The sequence below is a fragment of the Electrophorus electricus genome, chromosome 12, assembly GCF_041902795.1.
Source record: "Electrophorus electricus isolate QZ-2024a chromosome 12, ASM4190279v1, whole genome shotgun sequence".
NCBI lineage: Eukaryota > Metazoa > Chordata > Actinopteri > Gymnotiformes > Gymnotidae > Electrophorus > Electrophorus electricus.
The window spans coordinates 9,231,461-9,245,000 of NC_137508.1; the positions used below are offsets into that span (position 1 = coordinate 9,231,461).

Consider the following 13,540-nt stretch of genomic DNA (forward strand, 5'->3'; position numbering starts at 1 on the left):
GTATGTGTGTGTGTGTGTGTGTGTGTGTGTGTGTGTGTGTCTCTGTGTGTGATAAATCTCTAAACAATTTTAATTCATGCAAGTTACTGCAAAGGAAAACCTTAATGATGCATGACTATATACCTGAATTTCATACTGAAATACATGTTTCAGCGGACAGGATTTAACTATCTTAAACCCTAAAAACTGCAGCACTGAAACATTGACATCATATTAACATTAAGGCACAAAAACAACATTAAGCATTAACTAATTCTAAAAATGAAGTAATTAACCATTGATTAAACAAAAAAAAAAATGTAACTCCTGCATTTAATGCTGCTCATAACCCTTTGGGCCACTGTAAGGAGTAAAGAGGTAGTAGTCCTGTAGTAGCCCATCTATTAGAATATTGGTCTCCAGGATGAAAATGAATATTCTTTACCTGCAGAACTTACTTTGGTGCCATTGTGTATATTATTTACCTTTAGAACTTACATTACTGATGCCATTGGTACTACTGACATGAAGCCAGAAGCCTTGGGTTTTGGTATCAATAAGAAATACTTAACAGTATGCACAAAGTGTGTAGAAGGGAAGTGTCACTTTCTATGTTTCTTAATTCATTATAAAGCAGAAGAAAGTGGTTAAAGAGAAATTTTATAAGGTAATGAAAACGAAACAAAAACCCATAAAGGAACATTTTAATTGCTTCGGTAAAGCAATATCAAAAGTGTGTAATGGGCTAAGTTCTTCATAAAGTCTTCAGGAAGCTAAAACATCCCCAAAGACTATTTGTCCACTACAATACCAAATGTCACCACATTTTCAGCTTTTGTTTGGATGCTAAAATAATATTTTGTAATGTGTTTGACTTGGACAAAAGCCTCCCTGACCTTTAGCCAATATTTGGCAGGCTACATCTAAACGTGCGCTTGCAGTTTTGTAGCAGAGCAAAGTAAATCTGAGCGAGAGCAGTGTAAATATGAGTGAGCACATGTATATTTTGTATGCGAGCAAAGGAAATCCGTGAGTGCATTTTCCCCATTCACCACATAATTATTAAAAATCACTATGTTTATTTGTCTTTATCGTTTACAAGCATGTAACACAGACATCACAGGTGAAAAAAAAGTTTCTATTCTCCCTCAAACACGTGACTTTCTATAAGTTGCAAAGCACCTGTGAACTGTTAGCGAACGCCAAGCGACGTTAAGAAGAGAGGGAGAGCGTTTGTGTAGTTATGGCATCTTGTTCACCAAACGTAAAGTTTTTGGACCGTTTTCGTTTCCAGCGTAATGATGACGAGAATGGTAAGAACTCGAATGAATCTGATATAAATGCTGCAAATATTACAATGTAGGTTAGTGCTGGTTGAAAACAAATGTAACCATGTTTATTTTATCATTACAGTTATAAGCTACATATATTTCCACATAAGTAGTTTATTTTAGTAAATTTCATGTAGGCATATTTGCACATAGCCTGATTAAGATAATAATGAATAAACATCTCTAGGGTCTTTAAAAAATGAACGCAATAACGGAATTTACCCGACTTCCGGGAAAAAACGCGCTCAGACTAGCATCTAATGAAAAACACAGACGTACAATAGTATATCACCTTGCCAGGAATGTATTGTGATGTGATCGGAAAGTAAAGAGAATCCTTCCCACCACGCGTCATTGAGTGGGAGGATACACTCTAAATAAATGAACTCGCCCAGGTTAAATGAAAAACAGAACCCTGAGGTTAAGCAACGGCGGTAAGTGCAGACTGACCACAATAAACGTTTCCATATCCAGCCTAATGCGAGTAACTGATTGAAAACCTCTATTATATAGGTATTTGGAACTCTCGGTCTTTCTAATCTTTGTGTTCTGCAGTATACGACACTGTCCATCCATAAATGACGTATATTACTGGATTAACTTAAGCTTTTTTTCTCAATATTAAACTCATGTTTATATGGGAAAACTATGAGTAGATAATTATATGCCTTTTGCATAGTATGGAATGTCTACTGTTTTCACATTTTAACTTAAAATGTTATGTTTTCGTGAATGCTTGAAATGGGGAAAAACAAAGCTGAAATATTTTGTTTTTCCTCATATATTTATTTTAATACAAACCCATCTTTTGAGGATTTATCTGACTTTATCATTCTCATTTTGTCCAGTCTGTCCTAAAGGAAAGATGACTGTTGATTCACTGGCCACCAAGGACAGACTTATCTCATCCAAAATTTCCAAAATTCAAAGCTCATTTCCGAAACTGAAAGCATTTAAACCATTTTCTAAGAAGAATCCACAAATGGAGCATGACATTCAAACTAAAGGTAAGAACACTTATCTAGTCCCACTTCAATTTAACACCCACTTCAATTTAACACAATAGTTTAGTCAAGTCTGTATTATAGCAAATCTGTTTGGTTTTTATTGTTGTGGATTGTAGACACATCAGCCACTTTGTTATAATAATATTATAATCATGTTTCTGTAGAAACATTTATTCATTAGAAACATTTATTAGGTGTACAGTCAGCTGTGTAGCCCTGTTAAAGTAACAGTGAACTTTACACTCACCACCCATCTATAGGTAAACACAGTTGATCCTAGAATTTTATCCTTACGGAGGCTCAGCCCAAAAAGAATGTGGAAGACTAAACAATACTTGTATTCTTAAACAGATGAATGCAATACAGGGCAAACTGCACATTTGTGTGCTCATATGGAGGTGTAGTGCACTAATATTTGAAAATAAATCAAAATAGTAAACTATTAATATTAAACATCAAAGTAGGAAATACATTGATATTGAGTATATTATGCATTACGTTATAGATTGTATTATGTATACATGATTATAATATATATTATTTAGTTATAATATATTATTTATACATAACACAGACCAACAAGGAATGAATGAGTTATGCGTCTGACAGAGGCAAGGCTAGCGAGGGCGTACCTATAATATGACTTTAAAGAGAAGACCAAGGCAGACTGCAGCATGTAACACTTTAAGAAAATGTCCAGGGCATTTGACAGCAGTGATGAAGGCCCTGTAGTGGTAGTGTGGTTCAGCAGTGTAACCTTTGCATTATGCATCCATTTAGACAAAATGACACACTTAGCTACATTTCTAGTTAGGCTTATCACTAATGCAGCTTTAGTAACGTTTATGAAACAGGTTTTTTTTTTCCGTTAGTACGTTTGCAGTGTAATCTGTAATGTAACGTTGCCAAAAACATGATGATCAGTCAACACTTATTTTGTAACCTAAGAGAATATCTATGTTTACTATCCATCTTGACTTTGATATATGTATAGCTAATCCTCCGCCACGCCTCACCTCTAATCTGAGTAAGCAGGAAGAAAAGCTCGCACCAACATCTTCACTTTGGTTCAAATCAATAAATGACTAATTCTAGGGGAGAACTCGCAGAGTTTACTAGTTCTTTGCGACAGCGCTTTAGTAAAATCGAAGTGAAGCGGACCACAAAATGTGAGGAAAATGAATGTATTTGGGAATGTATGGATTTGTGAAAACTATTTTTACAGGACTGAGAAGAAAAACAAGCGTATTACTACTAAAGGGGCTATAACTGCCCCTGGGTACACCTATCTTATTTGTAATTTTTGGAACACTATAGATCGATATGTGAACACAAACATTGCAAATCGAAGAGGATCGATGATGGGTGGATGTATGTTTCTCAGCTCAGTTTTCAATATCTAAAAGAAATCCCCCAACTCGAAATAAGACATGGCTGTTGTCCAAGTGCCCACTGTCTTAACTCGTCTGCTGTGAAGTGCAGCTTGTATAGAAACCTCTCCCTCTGCCATCACAGAAGTAGCTAGCTAGCTAACAATACCTGTGCTAGGCTATTAGAATTTCTTCTTGCTGTATCTGCAAAGCGGTACGTTCCTATGTTAATCAATGTGGATTGACTGGATACTAGTGACACTCGCTATTAAAACAACACTGCTGTGCCTGAGAGGTCTATGCCAGATCAACACCCACTATCATGTCAGTGTCATTGTTGAAAATATTCTGCAACCAAAATAAATATACAATCACTAGCATAACCACAGGGTGGAAAATCTGACGGGTGTTATATAGGTGGAGGATGTCTAGAAAATTGTACATGGTGGCAGATGGGCTACAGTCTGTAATTATACACCAAGAAAATACATCTATAAAATAGGTACACAGTAAAGAGACCAGTGCATGTAAACACAAGATAGGTATTTCTAATAAAGTGAGTAGTGAGTGTATTAGTTCACTGTTATTTAATTTTGTAATTGTTCTGTGCAAAGTGTGGTGTCCTAATTAAATCGGACTGTTTCTACACCCTGCAGAAGTTTTGTTGACCTTTAAGCAGAACCTACAACAGAATCACTTTGCAAGGGCAGGACAGCAGTTGATAGACTGCGAGGAGCGCTTATTCGCACTGAAACAAGAAGGGGTTCAATCCAGTAAAGGTATAGTGGAGGAAGAGGAGGATTGTGAGGAACATCTGAAAAAAGATTTTGAAGAACTTTTAGAGAAGATATGGTCAACAATTGAGAACTCTCTTGAAGTCAAAAATAAGGAAGAGATTGATTCACTAAAAGAAGCAGTACTAGCCCTACAACAAGAGGAAATACAGGACCAGAGATGGGAAGGATTTGATGAGAAAAAATGCCCGCCATGGAGGCCCAGATACTGTAAACGGACTCATGACTCCCTTCTTGAGAAAGTAGTTAAGCAGCGAATGGAAGCTGCAAAACCAGACTTAAACTGTTCCATTAAATCTTCAATTCAAATGGATATCATAAGCAAGGCTAAACAACTTAAAAGTGACCTGCTACAAGTGGCAACAAATGTAAAGAGCTGCTATCCAGAACTGAACATATGTCAGTACTATGCCAATCTATACCATCAGGCCTTTAGTGCTAAGATAAAGGAAATTGCTGACTATGGGCTGAGTGATAGTGACTGCTTGCATATACTACAGTGGGTGAACACACATTATCCCAGGTAAGTCAGGAAAGTCATACTGCATTTTGTAGCTATTAAACAAAAGCTTTTATTGCCTATTTTTAAAAACCTGTTTTTAAACTTGTTTAATCTTTGAGACATATGGTGCTTTATTATAGAATTATAAAACATGAAGCACTAACTGGGATGATTCAATACGAACAGCTTGAGGCACTGCTACCCAATAAAATGCTAGAGCCACTAGAAGAGCAGTTTCTGAGTTCTAAAGAGGTATGTGATGTCATGATCATCTCTTTCACTGCAAATCCAACTGTCCCAGTGCATCTCCTGGTCTAAGAGATTAACTTAATCCAAAACCCATACAGGCAATTATGATCTTTTGGTCTTCATGCTCTCTTTTCCTTGGTTATGCTTTTAGAATGAGCTACAGACATGGTGCCAGAAGTTTCTGAGCACAGAGGAGAAAGCTACTCCTGAAATGAAAGATGGGTGCTACTCCAGTACATTGGCCATTGATGTGATTCAGGTACTACTACTGAATATACAATCAAATGCATTGAATATACAATCAAATGCAAAGACCAAATGTAATATATCAAATGTAATAAGAAGAAACAACATTTGAATGAGTGATATTCTGAATGCAAAACATTTTATCTTTTTCTCCGAAAGTGTATCCATGGTGTTCTAACTTCAGCACAAGAAGTGTTAGGCGATCATTCCAAAACTAAGAGGATGACACACCAAATAAAAGAATTTCTTATTATGTGAGTAGCTTTGGTCCAACCTGATTTCAAAATATTTCTTCCATTAAAATTCATACATTTACAATTAAATTTATATTGGATATACCTTGTAATTATGATCATTTTACCCTGAATGTTCCTCTTTTCAGTTACCATCGTTTCCTTGTGAAAGTCACTGAGGATAATCAGAAAGCTGATGCTGTACTGAAAGCCAGCCTTCACTGTATCAGGCAGTTCAGGTAAGCATGTGGATATGTACACTGGAGTTTTGAAATATGAAACTATACATACGAAAGAATCTCTGTGTAACAGTTTTTCTTCTCTTAGGGATTACATTATAAAGAATGCAGATTGCTTCCCTAGACATATCAAGGCTGATTGTGAAAATTTACTAACCAGAATGAGAGACACCTGCCTTGGTTACTTCACCATATCTATACATAAAGACCTCAAGGTAACCAAGATCCAAAAATGAATACATTTTTTTAATTAGTTCACTTTATTAATTATATTATTAATTTTAATAATTACCCTTACCCTATTGGCCTACCCTCATTCATTATCCCCTACCATCCAGCCTCTTGCCCTAACAACAATTTGCCTTCATATATACCTTTTGTTGCCTTCTCTCTTTAATTCTATATGTACTCATCCTTCAGATTAAATCAAATTGTGTGTTAGTGCCCTCAGTTTAGATTCTCATATTAGATCAAGGACATATAGTGCTTTAAATTTCAATCTGTGTGTGTGTGTGTGTGTGTGTGTGTGTGTGTGTGTGTGTGTGTGTGTGTGTGTGTGTGTGTGTGTGTGTGTGTTTGTGTGTATGCTTCCACAGGGCAAGTACTCTAAACTGGGTACTCAAGGGTGGCTTAAAAACAATGAACACATGTGTAGTGAACTGCTTGAAGCCGTGGACGGACACATTCAGAAACTCAAAAACTTGGATAATACATGCCTTACATGCCTTAAGGTATAGCGTGTTTAAATGTATTCATAATTAGTTGGATTTATGGCTTCTGCATTGCACCATTCTGCTGGGAATAGACCCATGTATTCTAATGACTGACTGATTGATCGATTGATTGATTGATTGATTGATTGATTGATTGATTGATTGATTGTTAGGAGCTACTTAGTCAGTTTCACAAGGAAGTGCTGGTAGAGTATGTGAGGAAAATGATGAAGAAGAAGATCAAACTTGGAGATGAGAAGAAACTACACCAGGCAGCTGAAGCATTATGTAATAACGGCCAGAAAATACATACCCTGTTTACTGAGGCCGTAAGTATTATCTGTTTCTCTCTGTCAAACTCACTTTTTTATGTCTCTCTCTCTCTCTCTCTCTCACGCACTCACACACACACATATACATAGTGAAAGCACCAAAAATATTTTTAATCATCTTTTTATTTATTTTCATGTATAGGGGTCTGACATGGATGAGCTGAAAAACGTCCTGGCTAAATTAGCCGAACTGCTAATACTAAAGGATCCACACTGTATTGAACTACAGCTTGTCAGTCTATACACAATTTACCCTGATTTCAGGTAGAGTTCCTTCAAAATATTTTAGTCCTCAGAATTGAGGTAAAATGCCACCATTGTACCTCATTCAGAAGCTGACCAAATGTTTAACTCTTACAGTGAAGCCCATGTTTCTGCCTGGCTGCATCTTAAGGCGAACCTCTCTGCTTCAGACCTCAAAAATATCAAAAAGACCTTCTCTGAGTTTCGAGAGCTAGAGAGTTTAGAAGGAACTCCTGAGAGCAATAATAAAGACCCGTTCTACACCTGCAGTAATTTCTTCTCTAAAGTGGTTGTCAAGTAATCTTCTCTAATACTGTTGTACTGTAAATCTCTTACTTTCATTCTGATTTATTTTATGTGGTTTTCTTTTTCTACTATGTTTACATTTTTACATTTATTTGTAAATAAATTAGTATATTAATATATACATGATGGTTTTATGTGTGTAATGAATGCACACACGTAGAAGAAGATCCAGTTGCAGAGGTTTTACTTTAGCAACCAAATTAATATTTGCAGTAAGACAGGTAACCGTGGTTGGGTCGGTCCGGGGTCGATGCACGGGGTAGCGTTCAGGAGGTGTCCGAGGGTCAGGCAGGAGATGAGGTCTAGAAAGCAGGCAGGAGTCAATAATGGGAAAACACACAGGATGAGGAAATGCTCGGTATGCCACATAGGAGCAATACTTCGCAACTAGTATGTGGGGAAGGAAAGCTTATACAGGGGTAGGTAATGAGGAGAATAGGAATCAGGTGTGTGCTAGAATTCCGGTGAGTCAGATCGGGGGTGTGTACGAGTGGGCGTGGCTGTGCGGGGCTGATGGTTGTTCCTGGGGTTCGTAATATTTGTGTAATGTTAGTGAATTATGTCATGTTTTGTTCTATTGATTTTTTTCAAATTGTTTAGTAAATAAATTGGTATATTAAGATTTTGCGTTACAGTTTTGTGTTATTTTTGCATTTATGTGTTTTTTGAGAACCATTCTAATATTGTAAACACGTATCTTTACTCGAATATAAAGTCAGGAACTAAGTATGACAGACTTTCCCAAAATCAGGAAAGAAAACAATAATTAGTTCCAGTTAGAATAATATCCTCATCCCGTTTTATTGTAGTAGGTTATATTGTGTTCAGTGATAGAGGTTTATCACTTCTGTTTTGTTTTGGCATATGGCCAAGTGAAGGAAAGAATTCTTGAAAATGTCCCCGAAGACCAAAACATGCTACATTCTCAATTTCCTCAATTTCCAATACTACATCCTCAACTCTAGACATTAGGAAAATAACGAACAGAATCCACTAGCAGACCACTGATTCAGAAGTGCAGTGCCGAGAATTAACAATCCCAGGAAACATGATTGTATACTGTAAAACCGGAAAATAATTTTCCCTAAACACCTTTCATATTCTGTACAGGAAAAGGGGGATATTTGTGCAATCAGTTTTAAACAAATTATGGAATCCCTCCTGCAACAAGGAAAAAAACACAGGACTGAGCAAAAGCTCATTATCATGACCTGCATTTATCTTGAAGCAACCTCAGGCCTGTGTGGCTTGTTCATGCAACTCTAAGCCTGTTAGCATACACAGTCACTGGCCAAGTAAATGATCTAATCTAAGTTTTTTTTAATTTGTTTGTGTTTTCAATATCTATACCAGTCATTCATTATAACCTAATGTTTATACTTCTCTTGTTCTTCTTCTCTTGGTTCCCAGACTACTAGATTTCTGGACATTTGGCCTGTTCTTTGACTAAAAAGAAATTTCAAATGAAAGATCTCCAGTGTAATTTCTGCCAAGAGCATTCTTAACCTGAGTCAGAAAAAATAGATCCTTTGAAGAGATCATTTCAGATTTAGTTGGAATTATAATAACACTGCCATAAATACCATTCATAAGAATCTCATAATAGGAAAATAATAAGCCCTTCAGGTTAAAATACTTCAAATACAGCCCCCTCGTCCAAGATGTCTCCCTGTGTGTGTATGAGTGTTTGTTCTTTTGCATGGCCACGTCCTCCTCATGTATCACACCTGTTTCTTGGTATATGTCATTACTGTGCATTTATATAAAGTCTTGTTTAGTCATTGGTGTTTGTCGGTGTTTGACCCCACGTAAGCCTGTGTGCTTCATTGTGTTATGTGTCACAAATAAATGTCTCTGTGTTCAACAAGGTTTGTCTTTGCATCCTGCCAATCCTACCACATTACAATACTGTAGTAATGCATTTATTAGAAATGTTTTATCTATCACAAAGTTTTGCATAACTAAAAAAATCAGGGCCTGGATCTAGCTGGTTAATGTCCTTACACTTTTATAAAAACAGGATTTGATGAAAATGCCATCAGAAAATAATTTTATGTCATCTAACATAAGGAAATAAATGCTTCTAGCTCTAACATACTGACAAACAATAGGACTCACATAGCCTACACACTGATTTTTTATTGTGCAGCCTTTTAAAATTGCAGATGCTACAGTACCAACAATACAACCATAATGTAAAAACATCTGTAAAATAAAATACCAAATATGGTTTATAACCAAACACTCATACAATTTTTTTTTTCAGAGAGAAGAATAAATCGGAATACCTTGGCCAGATACAATACCTTCTTTTATCATATATACATATACAGTACAATTAAATTATTTCTTCCATATATCCCAGCTTCTTTGGGAAATAGAACAGTAGGAAAGGTAAACATGCACACATAGAAGTAGTTGGTCCAAAATGGATCAGAGGATTGAACATCAGACTGGTTTACACTGGTTGACTGGCTGACACTCTCAAGGCTTTTTATGTATGTATGTATACATCAGAGAAAGCAGCTCCAGCACAAAAGGGGGAGAGGTCTGGTGTGCCCTCCATTTTGACAAACCTCCTTGCTCACAATCAGTATTTCTTTAATCTGTCGCCGGCAGGTGTTCCTCACTACAAAATATTGCAGACATCATATAAAACACACTGCAAATACCTTATCTTTGAAATTAGGAGCATGTAAACATTTAAGCCCCTCATATTTACTAAAGCATATATGAATTTGTCATTTGGGGATGACATAAGAGTTTGATTTTAGTTGTGAAATCAAGTACCTCTCTGTAGGGACGTTTTTGTACAGATTTAAGCAGATAAGCTTGAGAGCATTCAAATCACTGCAACCTAGAATTTCAGTCATCTCCAGCAGAAGCATTTTTGGCTCATCATCACTGCCATTCTGTTAAAACAGTAAAGCAAAAATCACAACACTCTATTTTACATTTTACAGATGTAACGGGTGCAGGGCAAGGAGCAGGACGTATAGACTCTGTCAATGAAGATAGACATATATTAATATACGGAAGAGACAACGGCACTCACATATAACGTAAACGGTGAACATGAATACAAATACGACTAGCATGAACACTGAACATGAACAAAGGCAACATGAACAATAAGCGACACACACACCAACAGGGGTTTAAATACTTACAGACATGACGAGACTAAACTACGTGCAGGTGTGTGCTAAACATAGGTGTAGTTACAAACGAAACATTGAATTCTCGCCGCACACAGCGGGACGTACCACGTGACCAGTGGAAAGTGGAGCGTTCCGTGACAACAGACTACATTGCTTCTTACATGATAGGTTAGTGTACTGTAATTATGTTTTTAATTTATGACTCTCGATTGTAGTCCAATATGAAGGATAACACATTTTAAAAATCTATTTATGGCTGAAATATATTTCTTTACAAGCATGGCTTGTAAAAAGTATGCATCAAAATGACAACTATGAATTTTAAAAAAAACACACACATATAAACACACACACACACACACACACACACACACAAAAGAATGGTATGGAAATTAACCTGACCATTAAAGTGTTGGTGGGTATAGCTTTTATTCATTTATGGCATTTAGCTGACACTTTATCCAAAGCGACTTACAATTAGGACTGAGTACAACTTGAGCAACTGAGGGTTAAGGGTCTTGCTCAGGGGCCCAACAGCGGCAACTTGGCAGTGGCTGGGCTTGAACCAGCAACCTTCTGATTACAAGTCAAGTACCTTAACCACTGCCTACTATTCACTGATCTGAGGTTAGTGTTGTAACTTTTAAAATTTCCATGATAAAATTCTGAGATCAGAAACCTATCATGAACCTTTGTAAAAGATAGCATTCACCTGAGGAGAATGTAAATTAATATTTGCATTTCTTGCCAGCTGGGTGAAAGTATAGTGGAAAAGACCAGATCTTGTTTCACCCTCTTTTCTATATCATCCCATTTCCTGTCCAGCTGCCTGTACTTCCTCTGCATTAGACACTGCAGGTATGCTCTGGTAACACTTTGATATGCTGCATTCACAATGAGCTAGAAATCAGAGAAGTGGTGGGATAGAGAATCACTGTAAATGGGATTTAGGACAAGACATGTTAAGGTGAAATTCAATTACTTCATCAATGAAACTATTTAAAAGTAGGCTTTAACTTTAATTGATAGCACATACTTGCTTTATCTCCTTTCCATGTTCATTTTCTGACAGAGGTGTAATTATATTTTGGATCTTGTCTATCAATGTGTACTTGTATTTATTTTCTTTCTTGAAATACTTCTTAAGGTAGTCATAAACATTGCCATTCAAAGTAATGTCATTTTAAAGGTCTAGTCTACACATAATGATTACTGTCATTGTATCTGAGTGCTAGTCACAAACCAAACTAGATTTTCTAAGAATATTGTGCTTTTTTTGCTTTAACCAATAATAGGCGATCAGATTTGCAAGGATCTGAAGTTTTGTATTCCTGCCAAGCAGGACCACACCTGATTAAAATAATCCATTGTTTGAAGGCAACTGATTAAACAAGTGGAATCAAGTGTGTTTCTGTTTGCTTCAAACAAAAACATTTTTGCAGGCTTTTTGGATAGGCTTGCCTTCTGCCATTAAAGTCAGTACAATTAAAGATTATATTATAAGGAAGAACTTGTTAGGAGAATAAATTACAGTCTACAAGCTTTGATCAGCAAACACATTAAGAAGTTAAAACAAACCTCTGCTAAGGTTTTTAATGATTGTGATATACTGGATAAAACCTGTGATTCCATGTTTTCTAACATCAGGATAGTGAATGAATCAGTGTTATTGTTAAAATCCACAATGGTCAAAGCATAGGATCTGTAACGAGAAAACGACGAAAAATGGCTAAAAGGTCTATTAGAACTATAAGATATCAAGTTACATAAAAGCCATGTAAATTTGCATTCTAGTTCAAAATATAGGCTGAATAATTATGTTTAAATGACCAAATCAATTCTGTCACTGACTGCTAATCTTAAAAAGATGAAATTATCATCTTTATCAAGACTAGAATAATCAGGTGTATCCTTCGTCAATAAAATGCCCTCAAACATTGCTTTGGTCAATTCTGTAAGGCAATATGCTGTAATATGTTACAGATATCCTTGTGATTTAACAACCTTTTATATTGTAGGAGATCCCCTCAGTGCAAATCATACATATAATGATATAGTTTTTCCCCCATTTTCAACAAATATTTGCTCAACCTCATTTTGCCATTTTCAGTCACCTCATTATTTTATTTTAAAAAACAAATTACAAACTCACCGGAGTTGCTGGCAGGTGTAAATTGTCCTAAAGAAATGTAGTCAATTTTTCTCAGTTTCTGTAACTTGAGCCATTCATTCTCAGCATTCACATACCTGATACAGATATAGGAAAAGAGATAATACGTTTCACACCATACTGTGAGATTATTTTGCTATGCTGATGTACCAAGGATTGGGTCTGCATAGCTAATTGCTAGGATATGCTATTTAGTTTAACAAACTGTCCTCTTTACAAAACTCTGTAGTTCATCACAACAAACTCTTTGAACTGCATTCGTTAGTGCTTGGCTGATTCTTTTGCGTCCTTGAATTGTGGCATTCAAACACTGGAGAGAGAGAGAGAGAGAGAGAGAGAGAGAGAGAGAGAGAGAGAGAGAGAGAGAGTTAGAAAAATATCTGAAATAAACTATTAGATACAAATAACTTCCAGTCAAGGTCCTGGAACATGTGCAATTGTCAATTACACTTTCACTCTGTCCTTCTCTAATACCTGTATAACATCAAGCTGTACTTTAATGAGAGCCTCTTCATCTGTGTACTCACAAACACTCTGAGCCTCATATTGCAGGATGTTCTGTAGTGTAGTTGAGATGTGTTCCTGAACAAGTATAAGGACTTTCTGCTTGGATTTCTCAAACCAGTCAGTTAGCAGCAGAGGGTCTGATACTCTGAGAACACCAT

General features: G+C 36.3%; 1 protein-coding gene and 1 long non-coding RNA gene across 8 annotated transcripts in view; one reads left to right on the forward strand and one right to left on the reverse strand.

Moving 5' to 3' along the window:
- Positions 1-1,180: 1,180 nt before the first annotated feature.
- Positions 1,181-8,174, forward strand: tnfaip2b (tumor necrosis factor, alpha-induced protein 2b). 3 transcript variants are annotated; one of them, XM_027021807.3, is made up of 12 exons: positions 1,181-1,292; positions 2,159-2,317; positions 4,344-5,004; positions 5,124-5,235; positions 5,384-5,491; positions 5,638-5,732; positions 5,861-5,950; positions 6,039-6,165; positions 6,547-6,681; positions 6,837-6,992; positions 7,138-7,259; positions 7,356-8,174. In XM_027021807.3, exons 1-12 carry the CDS (start codon positions 1,223-1,225, stop codon positions 7,537-7,539), a joined length of 2,019 nt encoding a protein of 672 aa, XP_026877608.2. In that variant the 5' UTR covers positions 1,181-1,222; the 3' UTR covers positions 7,540-8,174. The 3 variants fall into 3 exon arrangements, with proteins under 3 accessions (XP_026877608.2, XP_026877692.2, XP_081581425.1); XM_027021891.3 differs by lacking the exon at positions 1,181-1,292 and adding an exon at positions 1,725-1,744 and having other exon boundaries at positions 7,356-8,173; XM_081725299.1 differs by lacking the exon at positions 1,181-1,292 and adding an exon at positions 1,747-1,823 and having other exon boundaries at positions 7,356-8,173.
- A 1,491-nt stretch (positions 8,175-9,665) lies between these two features.
- Positions 9,666-13,540, reverse strand: part of LOC113580934 (uncharacterized) — a 6,856-nt gene continuing 2,981 nt past the window's right edge. Inside the window, exons 4-9 of one of the 5 annotated variants that reach the window (XR_014126539.1) lie at positions 13,350-13,540; positions 12,858-13,185; positions 12,284-12,407; positions 11,418-11,605; positions 10,335-10,456; positions 9,666-10,173 (exon numbers count right to left, since the gene is read on the reverse strand). The exon at positions 13,350-13,540 is cut by the window's right edge and continues 32 nt beyond it. This is a non-coding gene — a long non-coding RNA (uncharacterized LOC113580934). Of the gene's footprint in view, positions 10,174-10,334; positions 10,457-10,714; positions 11,606-12,283; positions 12,408-12,857; positions 13,186-13,349 lie in introns of all 5 variants that reach the window. The other 4 variants (XR_014126538.1, XR_014126540.1, XR_004776656.2 and 1 more) reach the window with 4 other exon arrangements.

Coding starts and splice junctions, on each gene's coding strand:
- tnfaip2b (XM_027021807.3), top strand. CDS start 1,223: ATGGCATCTTGTTCACCAAACGTAAAGTTTTTGGACCGTTTTCGTTTC. Junction 1,293..2,158: donor GCGTAATGATGACGAGAATG/GTAAGAACTCGA, acceptor CATTTTGTCCAG/TCTGTCCTAAAGGAAAGATG. Junction 7,260..7,355: donor ACAATTTACCCTGATTTCAG/GTAGAGTTCCTT, acceptor TAACTCTTACAG/TGAAGCCCATGTTTCTGCCT.